At 49.0% G+C, this 20,086-nt stretch overlaps 1 protein-coding gene across 1 annotated transcript; it reads left to right on the top strand.

The window, feature by feature from the left end:
* Positions 1-15,219: 15,219 nt before the first annotated feature.
* LOC128729327 (protein singed) lies at positions 15,220-17,821 on the top strand. The gene is made up of 5 exons (XM_053822999.1): positions 15,220-15,421; positions 16,273-16,529; positions 16,602-16,765; positions 16,833-17,539; positions 17,616-17,821. The coding sequence occupies exons 1-5, from the start codon at positions 15,220-15,222 to the stop codon at positions 17,819-17,821; spliced, it is 1,536 nt and encodes a 511-aa protein (XP_053678974.1).
* The last annotated feature ends 2,265 nt before the right edge of the window (positions 17,822-20,086 follow it).

Below are 20,086 nucleotides of genomic sequence, written 5' to 3'. Positions count from 1 at the left end.
ACTCCTCTTTTAGCAAGTGCGCGGTTTATTTTTCGTTTAATCCTTAATCACCCCCGTCCCTGCGCGTTCGTGAAATTGTTTCCTTCGTTTGCGTTGCGTTTTTCCCATCTTTTGCGGAACCGGTGCCGGAAAATCCGTGCGTGTTATTTCCCCCAACCCCCCATTTATTGCCGGCTCCCTTCGCTCGCTCCCCTGGCGGTCGCCGTGATTCCCTCGGTAGGGTCGTGTAATAATTGTTTTTTTCCTGTTACGGTCCCCGGTGCGCGAGAAAGAAAGAAGGGCTGCTGGCTCTCGCAGAAGTGTGCAAAACGCAAAAAGTGTATTGTGCCGGAAAAAGAAACGTTTACGTAGCTCAACCGTTCAGCAGCTTGACTACTAGCAACTCCCTCTTCTAGTACTACTACTTCGTCCAGCAACACCTTCCACTTGGTTCCAGCCCGATTATCGGTCCGTGCGGTAGGCAACACAACATTCTTGTCCTTTTTTTTTGTTTTGTTTTGGCAGCATCCATTTTCGATGGTTTTTCACGCATTTTCCACCCGGCTCCGGTTTGGAGGAGGGGTTGAGAAAAGCGTTGGGCTCCTGTTTTTTTCCCGGGGCGCCAGACCGGCCGGTTGTCGTGCCGGGGATTCGCATCCTTTTGCTTTTTCATCGCCTCATACACAGAGAAAACAGCTCGGATAAATACGGCAAGCGACTGCGCATTGTGAGAGTCCTTTGTGGGTAAACGAAAGGGATGTGCTTGTGCGTGCATGTGTTTCTGTGTAAATGACGTGTCCAGTGAGATTGGTGTGCGTTGGTGGGTGTGTTATCCTGACCCTTCGCTTCTTCCGTTCGTCCTTTGAGCTCGTCTGGGACGTAACCCGGAGATTAACGGTTGTTGGACGAATGTTTGCAGGAAGCGGAATTTCTAAGCACCGTTAGCGGCACATGTTTCTTCCGCTTTTTCGAGCACACGCCCTTTGTCGAGATGCATTCGTGCATAGATCAAAATGTCAATTCTTTTAGAGGATTCGCTTTTTTCTTCTTCTGAGTATTCCGAGGAACATTCCTCTTCAGTCCACTGGCGTGTCGTGCAATAAATCTTCATTTGCTTCTCAGTGTCGCTCTTTCCAGGGATATTTTAATCCCTGTGTATGAGTCCACGCCCGGCACTCCCCACGAAAAAGCCCTTGACTCACGCCCTAGACAATGCACACCCCAAAAGGGACACACCAACGCCCCTGCGTGGACAAAGGAACTGGAACGTGTGCGTGTGTGCGCGCGTTGTTTCCCGAACAGTTCCATTCCTTATGCGCCCATTTCCTTCGTTGCCCTTTATTAGATTGCTATTTGATTAAATTTGCACAGGCAAACCACACGAACCTGCCGAACCATGCCGGGCTAGAGCTGAAGGAGTTCGATAGCCGTGGAAAGAGAAGCAGGAGAGAGGTTTGGGGTGGGTTTGGAGATGGGGGTGGGCGCACTGCGCATAAAAGGTAAACCCTCGTGCAATGAACCTTTTTTTTGCCGGCGTGCGCGCAATTCCGGGTAACGAGCGTAACGACGAACGACAGCTTAAAGCGGCTCGAAGAATATTTCTTTTTTATTTGCTCTACCCCCGAGATCGGGGATTTGAATATGTCGCAGTAATAACGAGAATTCGAGCCACATTGGTTAATCCCTCGCGCATGTCACACCACTAGAAGGGTTTTTTTCCTTCCCATTTTACCTGCAAAACGGCATTACCTTTCATTTCCGAGAATAAACAAACAACGCTGATGAGCTGATGAGAACTGATCGCTCACTATAGTGAGAAAGCGCAGTGAGACAGCCTACGATCGGTGAATTGTGAGTCACGGTTGACAGGCGAGCCGTCAGCTGCAGTTCCGTAACCCTGCCGGGGAGCTCTTGTTATCGGTGGTTCGTTAATTTTTTTTTCCTTTTTTATGTCATAAAAGCCCGTGAAAAGTGTTGCGAAATGAAAGCGGCTTTTCTCGGGCATTTGCCCACCGTTTGAAGGGAATGAAAAATAAGCGTCTTTTTACTGGAGGCTCGCCGCATGAAAATTCTCCGTTAGACGCGCTTATGGGTCTTTATTTACTCTTGTTTTTTTTTGTTCGCTCGTGTTGTTATTCCCGCAGCGCAAGCAATTGCGGTAGCTCTTCATCCCAGCATTGTGTCTGCATTTCCTCCCCCGTAAAAGGAAGAGATGCGTTTGCAAGCGTGTGTGCGTGCGCACCGTTTGAATTTGTGCGTTTCGATCGGTTGTTGGGTTGGGAAAAGAGGGGGTGGGAGAGGGAGGGTTAGTTAGTTTCTTTTTTTCTCATTCTCTCTCTCTCTCTCTCTCTCTCTCTTTCTTTCTCTTGCTCCTTGTTGCTTTACTTCTTTGAACGAGTCTTGAACCGCATCCGGACGGGGATTTCTGCTCGTTTCGTTCGCTAATTATTCCTTTCCGTCCGTTCGAAGGAAACACGGTTGCGGGCAGGCTGACTGGCGGGGTGGAGGCTAGGTGTAGTCTGGTTAGCGGCGGGTGTACAAACCCCTGACCAGGTGAATGAGAAGAAAATGCTCCTCCTCCCAGTCTCGGGTCGGTTCCGGGGCAGCAATTTCGGATCAGCTTGTTTGCTGCTATGTTTTTTGTATGTATATTCTGAAGCCCATTCATTCTCCTTTTATTGTGCCACATCCTCACACAAGCCTCGGCTTACCAAAAGAGCAAAAAAAATCTCTTCTCCCGGGCCTTTGTTGTGCGTTTAAAACCACCCCGTGTGATGGCTCTTTTTTGTGGCAGAATTGAGGAGAAAAAAATCGCTCAAAAAACAACACCCGTGCCACAACCACGTGCTCTCGGGGTGAAGTCAAACACGTGGCGGCGATATTTGGGCTCCCCGTATGTTTCGTGTTTTCATTTTTCTCTTCCAACCGCCGTCATGTCCCGTGGTTCACTTCCAACAACATACCTTTTGCTGGTGAGACACCATTCCAATGCTGCTGCTGCTCCTCCACATGGTCTGAGGCCAAACAAACAGCGTGTAAAAGGCGATGCAAATAGGAACATGGCGTGGGCAAACCATGCACCCGAAGGAAAGGAACCGCTGAAAACGGTTCCAACACGAGCGCGAAGCGATAAGCGCAACATGCTCTTTTTATGTTGCGCAAAGCGAAGTGGGGCAGTTTATGTATGAAGGGCAGTGGGCAGAGGAAGGGAAGACTCCATCCAGTGGCAAATCATATCGAGCCGAGGGAGCAAAAAAGGCGATGCAAAAAGCACAGTAATAAGGCAAGCATAATCTTCTCCTCCCGATGGTTTTTGCGCAAATTTTCTGTTGGTTGCTCGTTTTTTTTTGCTGGCGAAGAGAAGCAGTAGGATGGAGGAAAATGCCCGGTAGGGGAGGCCTTTCTTCTTCTGCTTCTTCCAACCAATGCATCCACCCTACGATGATCCAATCGGCGAGGTTCTTTAATTGGGTTTTAGCACGAACCTTGGCACCCAGACGAAGGAGGGCTGCAGAGAAGGTACAGCAGGTACGTTAAAATTGGCAAAAGTTCGAACGAAACGAATGCTGATATTAGAGAGAGATATGAAAGGAAGTAGCAGGGGGAATGTTGGGCAGTTTTGGTCCAGAGCCTCTAGCTTTCCAGACGGTCCGGGACGCGATTGGCAAACAGCATTAACGGCTATTAACTGGAAAATGTAGTTGGGAGGAAGGTAAAGCATTTTCACGAACCATTAGCGCATAAATTTTTGGAAGTTCCTCATATCAGAGAGTTATACCTTCGTTAGGCTCCAACCTGATGTGTTACTTTTCCTCTAAACGTCCATAAATGATAGGAGGAACTAGGGTTTCTGTTTAACTTGACGTCGGAAGGACTTGCGACATTGTGTCAAGTAATTTTGACATGTCCGGATGTATTCAATCCTCCCACAAGTTCTCAGAGATTGAGAACACCAACGGAGGGAGGACATCACCACCACTTCTGGACGTAAACACAGACTTGGCAAGGATAATTATCCACGATAGTACCATCCTCTGTGGGTTCAGCGAGGCTTCGCGCAACCGGTACATCGGAAATGGTACCCCATCGCATCTTTTGACCGTCCAATTATCCATTCTTCTGCTCAGCTGAAAATCTGGCGTCCACATGCGGGACACAGGCGCTCGTTAGATATACGCAGTAGTATGCGAGAGTCTCGGCATATGTGTGGCTGTTGCAACCAGCGCCCGAAGGAACCCGTCGTTCTGTTATTTTCTTCATTTTTCTTTCGAACCTACTGCTAAAGAGTGAACCCCCCAAGCAAGCTCGACGAGAGAGCTGGTTAATAATAACACCGAATAATGAAGCACAACGAAACAACGGTTTTGAATTTCGGTGCGTTCCAGGCTACGGAACTCTCAGGCCCCACCTCCTGACAGACTCTGCTGCTCCTCCTGCTGCTGTCAGTACGTCAGCAAGAAACGTCAGAGTTTTGTGGAGCTCGCATTTTTTGTTGCTGTTGCCCCTCGGTTGGAGGGTAAAGGTGGTGGAACTGGAGGGATTGGTGGGGGTGAAAATATGTCGATAACATTAATGCATCCATACCGTACTCCACCACCGCCGGTAAGGTGTACAACCATTGTGGTCTGGTGGAAGTCTTCGACCGACGGGTCCGGAAGACCTATCAGAGCCCAAAATGAAGTTTACTTTCTAAAAAAGTGTTTTTTGGCGGCTCCTAACCGTGCCATTTTGTTTCTTTTTTTAACCTTCGCGAGATTTCGGATTTCTTACTTCCGTATGAGCGCCTGTGCTTCTTCTTAGTTCATCTTTTCCACCTGGAGTGAAGTGTGTCCGATGTCATCGACTTTTCTGGGAAGGCTTGATTACTTGTGGTCCCCGTGCGTGTTTTGTTTTCTACTCACTCGGTTCCGGTTTACTTGAGGTGGTGGCGAGAGGCTTTTCCTTCACATTTTTGCCACCTTCCTATCCGCCTCCCCCAAACTGGTGGACCTTCTTTTTGATTTTTTATTTATCTTGATTGGACGAAGTTAGACGTGAGTTTTTTTTTCATGATTGTTGTGTGTTTATTAATGCACCTCCTTTATGCTCTTATTTTTCATCGCTTTCGCATCGTCTGGTTTCGGTGTTTCGTGTCTGAACAAATAAAAAAAACCCTCAAAATGTCGGGGGGAGGGGTTCAGCCGGGTGCCATAAACCGCCCCAAGCGGAATTAATATGTATTTTCAATCCAGAGCAGCACGGGACCGGCGGGCCCGGTCATATCCGGTTCGGCGCGCACACCGGTTTGCATTTTATTCGGTGCCCAAAGTGGAAACACATCTCTTCTTACTACTTTTTTCCCCCCGTTGGTTTTGCACCCATCTCTCCCTCTCCCTCTCTCTCTCGTTGGAGAATAGTCCCGTTGTGTGTCGCGTTTCGTTTTTGTTTTTGCGGATGGGGCCACCGTTGCGCTTAGTTTAAAACATTTTTCGATTTGTGACCCGCAACTGTCACCTGGTCTTAGCCCCACGTTCGGACGCGCTTGACAGGACTCAACGCCACTCTGGACACGGCAATGGACACGCAAGTCACGCAAGAAGGTGCAAATGTACCACGGGGCACCACCCTCGGATTAATCTCTGCCCGTCACGATCGCTTTCTAGTTCGCTGAATCGTTGCTTTATTGCAGAAAATGACAGCGGTGTGTGTGTGTGAAGTGTCAGACTACCTCCAGAGACTACATCGTCCTCTACCTAGAGCTTTATGGAACTCGCAAAACCCCCTGCTAGAGCTGAAAAGATGGGGCGAGATTCCCAATCTGGCATTGATCTCTCTATTCGCTCAAATTAGCCGCGCTTGGCAAAGCTGGTGTAACGCTTCAGGCTTCGGGTGGAGAGCTCCCACATCCACATACCTCCAAGGGGGTAGCTCCTTCTTCCTCCTCTTCTACAGAAGGGGGCAGATGCATCGTTTGCCACGCATCCCACTTTAGTTTCCGAGCCACGACAGGTGTGTATGAGAGAGAGCTGGGGAAAACGAAACCTGGCTTTTCCAGCAGCGTGTTCTTCAATGGGCATGCTCTTCCCATCCCAGCCATGATTTTCCACTCATACGCACACGCACACACATACACTTTTCTTATCAATTTTCCTTTCCTCACTTTCCTCGTCTTTTTCACCATTTTCTTTCCATCTCACACGCTCTCTCGCCGCAATCCGCCTTTCTTTTGGGTGGTTTGTTGGATTGAAGAGTGCGTGTGCATGAGAGGGATTGGAAAGTTAAGCTCCTCCCGCCCCCTCTCCATAAAGTTAGCATCTCGTTGGGGAAGAAGGTGTGGAAGAAAGGGGGGGGGGGAATACGCTGCCGAGTGAAGGTCTGGGATTTTCACCTCCACATGAAAAACACGCACGCCCGTGGGATGGATGGGTGCTTTATTCATGTTTTTCTTTCAATTTTCCACCCCGCTCCTTTCGTCGGGCATTTCCATTTTCCCTTTTCCAACAACCCCCCCACCCGCACCCTTTTGCAGGCGAGGTGGAGGGCCCTGTTGAGGAATAGGTCTTGATTAAGTAGGCTTTCATGGGTGTTTTTTTCGACTCGAGAAGCGAACCAATTTCCACCCGAGCCCTTTCTCTGTCTCTCTCTCTCCAACACACACTCGGGGGTGTGTTCATCTCCTCCTCACCTGGCTGATTATTACCTGGTTAATGCGCACGGCCACACACCACACGAGAGCTCCCCCATGCACCACTGCACCCAGACACCAACACACACACAGGCACACGAACGGTAGCCACGCGACTGCTTTTTTCTTCGTTTTTTTCTGTTACGCCTTGCAGCGGAGAAAGCCCCCCGAGTAGGCAAGAGGAAGATGATGTGGGGGGGGGGGGGGGTATGATCAATCTAGTGCAATGATGATATGTGCGGCGGTGGATCTTCTGCTCCCTCATTAAGCGAATGAGCCCTACTGAAGGGGGTGGGGGGTCGGTGGGAGGGAGGGGGTGGAGTGCAGTTTGAAATGCATCTCATTGCATTTTACCCACCTCGTTAGTGGGCGCACACACACACACACACGTATTGTGTCAACGATAGGATCCGGCTGGGGGTTTTGCATCATACGCGTTTAGAGAGCCTCGTTCGGTGCTTGATTATGCCCCCCTGGCGAGGTGTGTCTGCTTTCCTTTCGATATAACGCCTCATCTGAATGCCCGAGAAGAGAAGAGGGGGGGGGGGTGTTGAAGTGTAGATAGGTGCCTTTGCGTGTGTGTGTGCGATTGTTATCTTAACATCAGATGGTAACGACGTCTGCTGCAAGAGCGCAACAATGGCGTGTTGAGGTTTTGGTTAAACAATCAAATTGCAGCCTCCGAGTGGGTTAGAATGGAAATAGACAATGAAGAGAAAGGAGGGGAGTGCACGGGGCCATGGTCATGGTCAAGGGATCACGCAGGGTAGGCGAAAAGGATAGGAAACAGTAGACGTCTAGCAATGTGTGGGGGAGTTGAACGGCCAGTGCACTTCTGGAGATGAACGACATCAAAGAGAACGAGAGAGCGCAGAAGCGTAACAATCCCCCCCAACACCGTTAGCAGACGTGAGCAAAGAGGTGTCCCCCCTTTCATGCAGTCGAAATTCATGTCTCTCTCTCTTTCTAGCGGCAGAAAATTAACGCCGGCAAGTGAGATTGCGTGCGATTGCGTGTGCGTGTTTGCTCTCTCATCTGTCATTTCATGCAAAAAGGGGGGGAAGTCTCACGAACTGCTGGGGGAGAGTGGGAGGTAGAACAGTGCTTTGGATGCGCCAAAAAACAAATGGCAATTGAAACAATTCGCCAAAAAGAGCAGGCGCCATTTGTGCGTGCTTCTTGTTCGTGTCAAATTGAACAAATGTCAGTGCCGCTGGAGAAAAGCCCCCACTGTGACATGACGCACTGTCAAGAAGCGGTGCTGGTTTTAGGCATTGATTAGATTTCTTGTAGTGTTGGAGAAGGAATTGCGAATATCGATCGATTCTCAACATTTCAGACGGTATCAGAAAACCACAAGAAACCAAACACAGAGCGGCTGTGTCACAGTTGTTTGCATTTGATTGGAGTCTCTCCTAACATTAGTCTGTATTTGTTTACTCCCACCACGTTGTTTGTATTTGGAGGCACGATTTTGAGATAAGCTGCACACGATTTCTCCGTTCGGGTTGTTTCTTGAAGTCGAAGGGGAAGTTTCCCGGAAATCCTCATGTTTCAGGACGACGCCCTTTAACGGTGTCCTTAGAACCAGACCCAGGCATCTACTGCGCAATCGTGTTACTCTAGAATAAACGGTCGAGAAACACCTTCTCATTGCCATGCCAACACACTCTCTCGTGGTGGAGAAAAGGATTCCAGACGACCAACGGAATAATGGGTAAAATGTTAGAGATCCTCCAGCCTGCTGTTTGACGGCGAGATCTCCCGTGCTCTATAACCTCCGGCACATAATTAGACACACTGCGGGAGTCACGGGTTTTTGTTGTCCCTTTTTTAGTCGACATCCGTCTCCCTTTTGGGCTTTTCTTTCGCCCCTTGTCAAAGTGCGCTTTTGTGGAAATCCCACTGCGTGTAATATCGTGGGGTTTTCGTCGTCCAAAAGTGTACTTGAAGAGGCCATTCTTTGTCTCCTTCTTGCTCTCTCTCTCTCTCCAGGAGGTATTCCAGCTATTGAGAGGAATCGTTCCTAAACACTGAGGACTCGCAGAATCGGCGGAAAATCCCTCGCGGGCCAAAAATAGGCGGCCACATGCAAACGTGTGTTGTGCAGATGTTGTTCCATGGAGAGGCCATTGCCGGATGCATCGCGGTCCCCTTTTCTTCTTGCCTTACCGCCGGATCCCTCGACACCCCTTCAACAACCCCTCGATAAGGCCTTTCGTACTATCTTATCCCGCACTTTTACTGCTGTTTATCTGACTCGTCTCCCGGATGTGTGTTGTTGAGGCGATGTAAAAATAAATATGTGAACATTTGGTTCCTTCCTCTGTGACGAGGGCGTTCTCCCTTTCTCTTCTAGCCCTTTGGAGGTATATATGACTCACCAGAGTTGGTGCAGTTTTTTTTTCTCAACTGCCCAGACGCCGACGGTAGCAAAGTTCTCTTTCAACAGTGTTGCAACATGCTCTTTGGGACTTCCAGAGCTATTAGAATGGAGCCGAGAGGACCGGTTCTTTGGAGCGATTTATTCATTCATCTTTCTTCTGACGCACAGATGTTTCTCCCCTCCCACTTCGGGTTCTTATTCCGTACTCGGCACGCTTTTTAGGACTGTCATGTGAAAAAAAAGAACGAAAGACAAATCTTATCCCCCGAAATAGGTGAAGACGAATCTCCACGGTCCTCCGTTCGCTTTTGCCCACTTCTCGTTCTACCTCTTTCTTGTCTGCTTTTTTTTCTCCCCTTTCGTAAGAAGAATGCGTACCTCTTCTTTCTGTTAGACCCCCCATCCCCTTGGGTGTGCCTTTTTTCTTTCTGTTGTTTGCTCCATTTTCCGCTTTCCGTTAGCCAACAGCCACAAATTGGCCAATTCTCTCTCTCTCTCTCTCGACCCTTTTTTTTTCCTTTTTTCCACCACTAACAAACGCACGCAAGAAGACGAGAAGCACGTTTCGAGAGATGCATCTGTCGTGCAAAATCGTAGCAGAAAGGAAAGAGCCCCCACGCGTGTGTTTAATGATGATTTTTGAGAGAAAAAATAATGCGCTTAAGTGCTGCTCCCCTACGGCGAGGTCTGGCCTGCTATATGTGTAAGAGGCCCATAATTCGCCACTCTGCTCAGGCGTTAGAAAATGCAATTTCTTAAGCCATGCGTGTGTGTGTGTGTGCGGGAACACACACACGCACACGTAATGTCTTCTCGCAGCTTCTCAGTGCTGCTTGCGTGTACCGTTTTCGCGAATAAATCCCGTTCCATTTTATTTATTTTTCTTTCGAAACGCGAGAAAAAGAAGAAGAGCCGCAAATAGCGCGAAGAGGAATTGGCGCAGGATTTCCCAACCTTTCCTTTTTTTCTTTTTCTCCCCTCCCTCCTCCCTCACCTTCCCCCCTGTTGCTTGTGGCGATGGATTTTAATTTTTGACCGCCCTGGAGGCTTCTTCTTCGTTGCTTTCGTTCGGTTTTCCATCATTTTTCTTTCTCTCCCCCTCCCCTCCCCCCCGTTACAGTTACATCTAATTAGGCCCCGCGCAAACGGTGCACTCTGTTGGCTGTTGGGAGGAGAGGGAGATCTATTTTTGGGAGAAAAGAGTCAGAGGGAAACCGCCATTAAGTGTAAATAAATAATCGCAAACCGGAGAAGGGAAATCCAAATCGGAATTCGTTGGGGCTTTGAGGACATCGAAGATTGAGTCGTGAGAAAAAGAGAAGAGAAGGGCTTATGCGTGTGTGTGTGTCTATCGGTTGATCAAACGAAGACGTTTTTCGTTGATTGATGACGAGAGAAGGGTGTGACGTGTGTGTGTGAAGAGAGCTCGATTCGAACACGTGTTGTAAACGACACGGCAATTATAGCCCGTGCGTGGATTTGTCGCGAGACCTTTTTCCGGGGCATATTATTTTATTTTGTACTAACAATAAAATGGAAAAGAGAAATTCCCCGCTGTGTCGCCTCTCATCTTTTCGCTGCCTCGGTCATAAATGTGGGCTTCCAATGCATTCGTTCGTTGGTTGAAGAGGGGTGTGAGAGGGGGTGGGGGGGGAGGGCTAAGCCGTCCGGAAGGGAGAAAGGAGAGCAAATAAAATAAAAGCTCGACATAAAAGTTTCCCGTAACGTTTGGAAGCGAAGAAAAAAAAACTACACGCCTACGGACACCGCGAGCGATTGGAATCAATCATAACATGTGTCTAATCATAAGGGAGCGTTGTGAAAAAGGGAAAGAGAATAAGAGAAAGAAAGAGAGAAGATGCGGAAGAGCATGGGAAGCAAAACAGAAGATAACATAAACCCCCCTGAAACAGCATAAATCCTTCCACAGTGCGGTTCGGGGTGTATAACGGTAGATGTACCATTTTTACCACCCCTTTTTACCTGCTCACCCCCCCCCCCCCTTCTTTCTCTCTCTCTCTCTCTCTCTCTTTCTCTCCATTTTCGCCCCCCTCCCTCCGCTTCAAGATCCCTCTATTCACCGGTGGTGTCCGATATTTCGTTGCGGGTCGGCGATTAATTGGCCCAAAATCCCGCAAATTTTCCTCCGACACCTTTCCACCCACCCCTCACCTCTTCATACCCATCCTCCCCTTGCCTCTTCCATCCACCAGAAGGGGGGCTGCCTTCGATCGGGCGGCATTATGTCTTACTTTTTTCCGGATTCGGTCAGATTTTTGATGGATTTTAGCTGCCTTTCGCCGGCTTCCCTTATTATTATCGAGGGAGGGGGATGTGTGCGGCTGGTGAAGGGGAGGAGGCGGGTGCTGCTCTCAATTTACCCTCACCACCCCCGTCCAATTTTCCACTTCTCTTTCCCCTTCGGCCGAGAAGCGCATTAATGAAGGGTGTTTATTGGCAACACCGACAATTAGAGCTTCTCTTCCACACCGCCCCCTCTCCTCTCCTCTTCCTACCCACTTCACCCCTTCCGCAGTAGCTTCGTTAGTCTCCTCTTTCCCTAGCCCCCCTCTCCCCGCCCCAGCATCCCGAAGTCTTTGAATTTGTTTATTGTTTATTGGTATTATTATTATTATTTGCTCGAAATCGGTCCCTACCCTCCCTCACCCCCTCCCTACCCAAATCCCACCCACCGTCATCATCCATCAACGGTGATGCTGGGGGAGGGGGGAGGGGATTGGGATGTTTCTTTTTTTTTTCTCCTTTATTTTACATTATTATTTTTGCCGGCCGCGTTTGCGCGGCGAAATAATTGCGCTTATCGCGCCCTTCTCCCATCCCCTTCCCCCCATTTCCTCCCCCTCGCGGCCCACCACCTCATTACGGTTTTTGTTGGGAGGAGATTGTTTTTTTTCGTAGGTTTATTTTATTCCACTCCGCTCCGGGCGGCCGATTTTCTTTGCGATCTTCCACCGCATGTGTGTGTGTGTGTGGTTCCGATGCGGATCGTTGGCTTTTTTCAAGCGCAAGAAGAGAGGGGGTGATGCAGGTGAAAGAGTAGGGGGGGGGGGGGGCAGCTTTGGAGCCTCTTCTTTTGCCGGTGGTTCATGAATGCACATGGGGCGGCCTTTTGTTTTAGTGGCCCTCCTCCCCATGTGCATCTTGATGAAGAGAGAAAGGGAAGGAGGGGGGGGGGGGAACGCTAGAGGGTTGAAATAAAATGTGTAATTGACGTTAGAGGGCGCGAGAGGAGAGAAGAGGGGGTGCAAGAAAATGAGCGAGGCGTACACGTATGGGAAATGGGTAAAGAAAGAGACAGAGAGAGAGAGCTGCTGCTGCTGCTCATGGAAAGTGGGAAAATGCAACGAAGGGTAAATGAAGAAGCTGTGCACAACAGCGCAAAATAAACTCCGCTACATTATTAGAGGTGAACGATAGATAAGAGGAGCAGGCCCAGTGAAGGGTGGTGGCGTGACAGGAAGAGGCCTGAAGATGGTGAAGGAAAACAACTTCTTCTTCTTCTTCTTCTTCTTGTGCTTTTCCTTTTGCGCTTCTCTTCGGGACAGGTGGATGGCGCGAAAAAGATCCGCGCGAAAGATGGAAGCGATTTGCCGCGAGATTGCGATCATTTTACCGCCGTTCATGTGTGTGTGTGTTTGTATGAGGAGGGGGGGGGAGGGGGTGAGTTTAAGAGGAAGAGTAGAAGAGCTTGGTGGCTTTCATTTTCTTCACCTTCACCTGCTCTCCTCCACGCGACGCGTGCGTGTGTTGTCGCGCCCGCGCGCGCGCCATATGTGCGTGTGTTAGGCGGCGCATTTTCCAGCCACATTTTCCTCTCAGGGGTAGAGCGGGGGTGGGTGGGTGAAGCGTGTGCGTGTGTGGGCTTCCACCCCGCTCTGGACGGTGGGTTTTCCCTTGTTGGCGATTTCTCCTCATTGAAAAGCCGCACGCGCGACGGATCTTGAGATTGCAGACTTCTTTTCGAAGATCCTCAGACTTCATCAAGATCGTCATTCGACCATCACCCACAGGTGTACCGTTGGAATTTTCCTCCCAAAACCTCTTAAGTGAGACAGAAAGGAAGATAGATTCTTTCACATGCCTTGGTTTCGTGTGGACGAGCGACTTTCGATTGTCAGAGTTCACCGCAAACTTCTGAGCATAACACACCTAGTCAAGGATAAAGACAAGAAGTTCTTGTGCCTCGCAACTCTAGATGCAGAATTTCTAACAAAGAAGCACGCATAAAATGCGCTTCTTCTCCCTTTTTACCTCTTTCGATTTCTTGAACTTCGTGTTATTTTTGAAATCCGTGAGTCAGTTCCTTCTTGTCGTTTGCGAGGACAGAATTATTGCTTCCATGTGCAATCCCCAGAGTTCACAACTGTGAGACCTCTTCTGCCAAACCGGATGCATCGATCAAGAAGCGCTTTTAAAATTAGCATTCAATGGAAAGGGTAGCGAATGTCGTCGAGCAAAACGCAACACGTCGTGCGTTGGACGCCCTTCATAGGACGCGCTGATCGTCTGGCACATCCTGTGTAAGCCTGTCCTGTTGGGAATTCTGATTTGAAGGAAGTGCACGTCTCGTCTACGACTGATAGGAATTTCTCGATCCCACGAATGACTCGTACTCGTTTATTGACAAACAGTCTGTCAATAATCCATTATCGGAAAGTAACTGCATTCGGAAGACGAAACGTGGCCATGACATACAAATCCACCTTCGATGAGAGATGAACTTTCGCCTCTTCTCGTATCACACTCTCTGTCACGGAAAGGTCTGACGATAGCGCTGAGTTGGGGTCGAGATTATTCCATGCATCAGACGTATGACGTGTAGTCCGATGCGTCACTGAAACGAATTGTTAGCACCTCATCGCTTCTCGGATGCATTAGAGGTAAACAGAAGGGGAGGAATGAGTCTGTTGTACGACACACACAAACACACACACCCGCACACACATACAATCGGATGGTAACACGGTGGCGGCGGAATTTTGAACGTTCGGTGAGTCAGATGAGGCTTCCTGGCGGCAATCGAAGCGAAACCAAAGCGTGTGAGGAGTGGGAAGGTAGAGAAGGGGCAAGATAGGTACATGGGCTATAGCCGGGGGTGTGTACTTTGGGTGGTCTTTTCGAAGGGGAAGAGTGGGGAAGGTGGCAAAGAGCGAGCAACTGCTGGTCGAATGAGGCGCCGACTCTGCAGTCTGCAGCTGGAACTCGCGCGTGGCTGAAGTCGTTTCGGAAACGTCTGAGCGTTAAACCATCTATTCTGACTCACAGGTGAATTGTGGAATGTGTGTGCATGTGTGTGCACTTCAAAGATTGCACATTGTGTGGGTGATGTGCAACGAATGGTTAATCCTTCACTCTATCAAAAAGATCCATCTGAATTGCCTGCTCATTCTCGACGTCCATCAACTTCTTGCAACTGCAACTCATATTCTTCCGCATAAATAGTACTGCATTCCGAGTGATTGTGAGGTTAGGTCTTGGTCTTCAGCAGCATATCTCCTAGATCCTGTGTCAGTGTACTTTCAACGTCGTTTACAGAACCGTTCGAATCGTGCATTCCCCGGGGAATGTCTCGATTCTCGACCACCACCCAATCAAGCGTGTTTGCAATAATAGAGGATGTTAATAATTCTTACGTCTTATTCTCTGCTCGTTGGACGCTCTGTGACGCCGTACGTGTCGTGCATGTTAAAAAATCCGTCTCCCTAGCACACTTCTCAGTCAAAGCAACGTGTTTCGCGTGTTTCGTATCGTGTGGCTTACCGGTAATTCCGTCAGGGCGTAGACAACCTCACACGCGAGTGCAAAAAAGAACTGGAACAGACTCAATGCCTCGTGTGGTTTGATAGTATTCGCGCTAAAGAAGACGTCAGCGACATTCTCGAGCTTTCTCTGGTGGAGGAAGAAGAGGATGACAACTCACGCCCGTGAGCTGTTAGCTAAATTCGCATATTCTGCTTTTGTTTTCTTCCCGCACAGATCACAGAACGTTAACAAACTCGCACATCAAGCATACTCAGCCAGAAAGCAGCAACTCCGAGATCCCGGAACCTACGCGCCCTTTCCGTGCGTTCGATCCAATCCCCCTCCCCCCTATTTCTTCTGTGACCCATCGCGGCTCTGTTGAGCGCCTAAAGCAGTCAACCTGTATCTCCAACCGACCGCCGCCACCATGAATGGTTCCGGCTATGAGATAAACACAAACGGTGACATCCTGTTACAGAACCAGCAGAAGGGCTGGTGGACGATCGGGCTCATCAATGGCCAGTACAAATACATGACGGCGGAGACGTTCGGCTACAAGCTGAACGCGAATGGTGCGAGCCTGAAGAAGAAGCAACTCTGGACGCTCGAACCATCGAACACCGGTGATAGTAAGTGACACAGGAGAGAGAAAGCGCCTTCGGGGGGAGGTTTCCTCTGGGTGTTCAGGTGAGGGTTGCGGGCCCTTGTGCTCTCACACCCGAGAAGAGAGCTGAAGCTGCCACTTTCCAGCTGGTGGCTTTCTTCCGAAGCTTTTCCCAACGATGGCGCCTCACGAAGCGTTGCGCCGTTCGGACATAATTGTATCATAATTAATAACTCCAAACATCAACGAGAGAACGAGGAGGAGGGCTCACTGGTTCAGATGGTAGTAGGAGGGCGTACAATCCCACCACTCCGTTACCGTTAGCGTGCCGTTAGTGCGCCAACCCCCGAATGGTCGATTGATTTTCCACCCAGACCGGGGGCGCGCCTCCCTTTGAAGTGGTACAATTTTCATTTTCCCATAAATTACTGTCATTTCGATCGCCTGCCTCGATCCTCCATCCGGTTGATGGGTTGAGATTTTGAGGCTGATCGATGCGTGGGCTTTTCTCCGGAATTGAGGTGTACTCGTTTTTTTCTCTTCCCCCTGCATTTTGGGGCACATTTTTTGATGGACAGAGAGCAGTAGTTGGATGATCGCGCGTGCACTGGTGCGTTGCCTCTCAAGATATAGGCTCTTTGTTTTATGGCCAGGCTTTAGTTGGTCGCGCCTCGGTTGGTCAATCCGGGGGGAAAAAGAAAGTCGAGCCTCATCATTTCTTGAGCGAGCGTTTCGGTCTATCGAGGAAGCTTTCATCACAATGCGCTTTGAAAGAGCCCTCTTCTAATGAGAAGAGCTTTTTGAGGAAACTTTGGGGCGCTCGTTTTAGTGTTGACATAACCTAACATCCTTCTGTCTGTCCTCTCGCGTGTTCAGGTATCATCTATCTGAAGTCTCACCTCGGTCGCTACCTCTCTGTGGACACCTTCGGTAATGTGTTGTGCGAGTCGGAGGAACGTGACGCTGGTAGCCGCTTCCAGATCAGCATCACGGATGACAACTCCGGCCGTTGGGCGTTGAAGAATGAGCAACGTGGATACTTCCTGGGTGGAACTCCCGAGAAGCTCACCTGTACGGCGAAGGCTCCAGGAAAGAGCGAGCTGTGGAGTGTGCATCTGGCCGCCAGACCGCAGGTAATATATTGAGAACACCTGTGGATGTACGAATGAAAAGAAATGTAACCTTAATCATCCTTCCGAACACAGGTGAACCTTCGTTCCGTTGGTCGCAAGCGGTTCGCCCATCTTTCTGACACGCAGGATGAGATCCACGTCGATGCGAACATCCCGTGGGGCGAGGACACGCTGTTCACGCTGGAGTTCCGTGCCGATGAGGATGGCCGTTATGCGCTGCACACGTGCAACAACAAGTAAGACCCTCTACCTCCAAAATTTCTGAATGAAACCACTTACTTCATCTCCTTCATCTTCCGACAGATACCTCAACTCGAACGGCAAGCTGGAGAACAAGTGCACCGACGACTGCCTGTTCTCGGCTGAGTACCACAGCGGTCACCTGGCGTTGCGTGATCGACACGGACTCTATCTGTCACCGATTGGCTCGAAGGCGGTGCTGAAGTCCCGCTCGCAGACGGTCACACGTGATGAGCTGTTCTCGCTGGAGGACTCACTGCCGCAGGCCTCATTCATCGCTGCACTGAACAGCAAGTACGTTTCGGTGAAGCAAGGTGTCGACGTGACTGCCAACCAGGATGAGATCGGAGAGAACGAGACGTTCCAGCTGGAGTTCGATTGGTCCGCTCATCGGTGGGCGCTGCGTACTACTCAGGATCGATACTGGTGTCTTTCGACCGGAGGTGGCATTCAGGCGACCGGAAATCGCCGCTCGGCTGATGCACTGTTCGAGCTGGAATGGCACGGTGACGGATCGGTATCGTTCCGTGCCAATAACGGCAAGCTGCTGGCCACCAAGCGCTCGGGGCATCTGTTCGCAACGGCCGAAGCGATCGAGGAGACGACCAAGTTCTACTTCTATCTGATCAACCGACCGATCTTGGTGTTGAAGTGTGAGCAAGGATTCGTGGGCTATCGTGCCCCGGGCAGCAACAAGCTCGAGTGCAATAAGGCCATCTACGAGACGATCCTGGTCGAGCGCGCCCAGAAGGGCATTGTGCACTTCAAGGGTACTTAAACTTCTCCCCTACTTCTAGGAGTAAAGGCAACATATGCTGATGATTTTCTTTCGTCTTCTGCTTGCAGGTCAGAACGGCAAGTACTGGCGTGTGGATGGCGAGGGCATTGCTGCTGATTCGGATGTACCATGTGACGGGTTCTTCATCGAACTACGCGAACCGACACGCATCTGTCTGCGTTCGAGCGACGGCCGTTATCTGGGCGCCACCAAGAACGGCACATTCAAGCTCGTCGACACCGGCTATGACACCGCTACCCAGTGGGAGTACTAAGTCGACAGGCGGGAGTATTCCTGGATCCTCTTCCAGGTGCGAAAGAAGAGGTGCTTGCTTCTGACCTGCGGTTCAGGATATTTTGCTTGCGGACGGGGCCTGGTGGAGTGCGATAGAGGAAAGGATCCGTTCAAGGACAGCCGGGAGAGAGAGGCCACCAGTCGATATTTTGTTTTTTTTTGCGAAGCCCGTAGCCACTTAGAAGCGAGCGAGAATCATGATTTATGATATTTATTCTGGCAATGTGTGTGCGTGTGTGTAGTACGTAAAACAGAATTAAGTAACTGAATTCAATCTCTCTTATCGAAACACACGTAATTCCACAGCAGGAAGACTAGGGAGCGAGCAACATGCACACACTCACACACACACTTACAACACATTTAGCCAAGTAATTATATTATACATGTATGATTTATCAAATGCAAAAAAGTCACGCCACGGTGAGAAAGGAGCACACACACATACGTCTGGAGTAAACCGAGTTGAGAAAATCGGATATTATTCGTGGATATTACGCGCCACACTACTCACGGACATGAACGAGTCCTTTTCTTGTAACGATCTTCATTCTTATGCCCTTAAATAAAGGCGCGAGTGGCTGCATTGTGTGACTCCTAGATTAAGACGAAGATAGAGACCCCACCACCTCTAGGGCGGGCGAGGTGTGTGTGAAGAATTACGAGATATAACGCAAGGAAGTATGTATTTATTTGAAAGAATTGAAATACCCTCAGGATGAGAGGAACGTTTAGTTTTTTTATATCCCTATTGCTATACATATATTATATACACACACGAATATATTTAATGATTACCTAAACGGCAAGCTGTCCAGTAGGGTTTGAGTAAACGAAAGAAAGCGTAACACGCTACGGTGGTAGTGAAAAGAACACAGATACACCCACTCAAACAGATGAAAACGATCCCAAATGGTTCAATCAGGTGAAAAAATGACGCAAATATAGAGGGAGCACAGAAGGGCGAGAAACAAAGAACTCAGAAAGGACGAAAACGGGATGATTACGGAATTCGCAGATGCGCAACAAAGGTGTTTGCCGGCAGATGAGAAGGTGATAAACATTTTTGCTAAACGTGTTTCTATGTAAGTTCCAGCGACACCACGCAACATTTTCACACATTGCACACACACGCGCAGTACTCATATTCAAAACTCACCAAGGCATATGCGGAACGGAAGAAATGAAATTCATCTTACGTTAGGAGAGAGGAACTTTTTGACATGCTGAAGGTACATAGAGAACATCAAATACCATAAAAGATAGACATCAGGCGGTTGTCCTATTTTATTAATAGGCGAAGCTGGTAAGAACCAGATTCGAGTTCGATGACGGAGCGGAAAACTCATGAAAAACAAGCACCATCCCAGCCGCAGTATTCACTCGGAATGTATCTCCTGTATCTACTGGATGTGTGCGTGCTCGTGTGTGAGTGCGTTCGTGTGTATTTATGAACAAGGATTAATTAAGAAGACGCCGACGAGCAGCAATACAGAATCAATAAAAACATCATCATTAATCAATTAAACCATAAAACAACAGCTTCGTTTTCTGAGTTGATGAAATGGGCGCTATGGGGCTGAGAAATGAGCATGATTAATGATATTTAATCAATTATAAGGGGAAGCAGTCATGTTTCGCATCACGCAACAATCATCACCCATTTCCACCTATTAAATCCAGGTGCCGTCGTAATATGTTACACCTCATTACTTCATCATATGAATTACTTCATCTGGTTAACGATTGAGAAAACTTTTCAAACGTTTCGAGATGCACTTTATCTTTGAGATGCTATCGCAGCACGTGAGAAATCGTTTTATTTAAGATCAAACTACGTCAACATAACTCGTGGTCGCGGGAAGGTTATTACTAGAACATAGCCTTAAAAGGAATTAGAGATAAAACGACGTTAAAACGAAACAAAAACAACAAAATACGCGCCTTGATGTCCGCGTCGCAGCTGGTAACTTGATGCAATCCGATCGACGCACAGGATCAGGACCACTGGCAGGTATGGAAGTGTCATGTTTGGTCTGCATCTGATAGGAGCTACTCGGGATCAAACGATCATATGATAACTATTCTTTTTCATCCCGATTCCGGTAATATTCCGGAGGATTCCAGCAGTCTGAATCGTCAATGTTTCATATCTCGCAATCTGCTGTATCTCCAGCGCTTCTATCCTTCGTCTGATGATGCTTTACCGTGCAAAGGGGGAAAGATGCGTTGTAGGTTTAGCAGA

The sequence above is a fragment of the Anopheles nili genome, chromosome X (genome assembly GCF_943737925.1).
Source record: "Anopheles nili chromosome X, idAnoNiliSN_F5_01, whole genome shotgun sequence".
NCBI lineage: Eukaryota > Metazoa > Arthropoda > Insecta > Diptera > Culicidae > Anopheles > Anopheles nili.
Note: the sequence above shows the minus strand (reverse complement) of the source record. Positions and strands in the feature narration are given on the sequence as shown.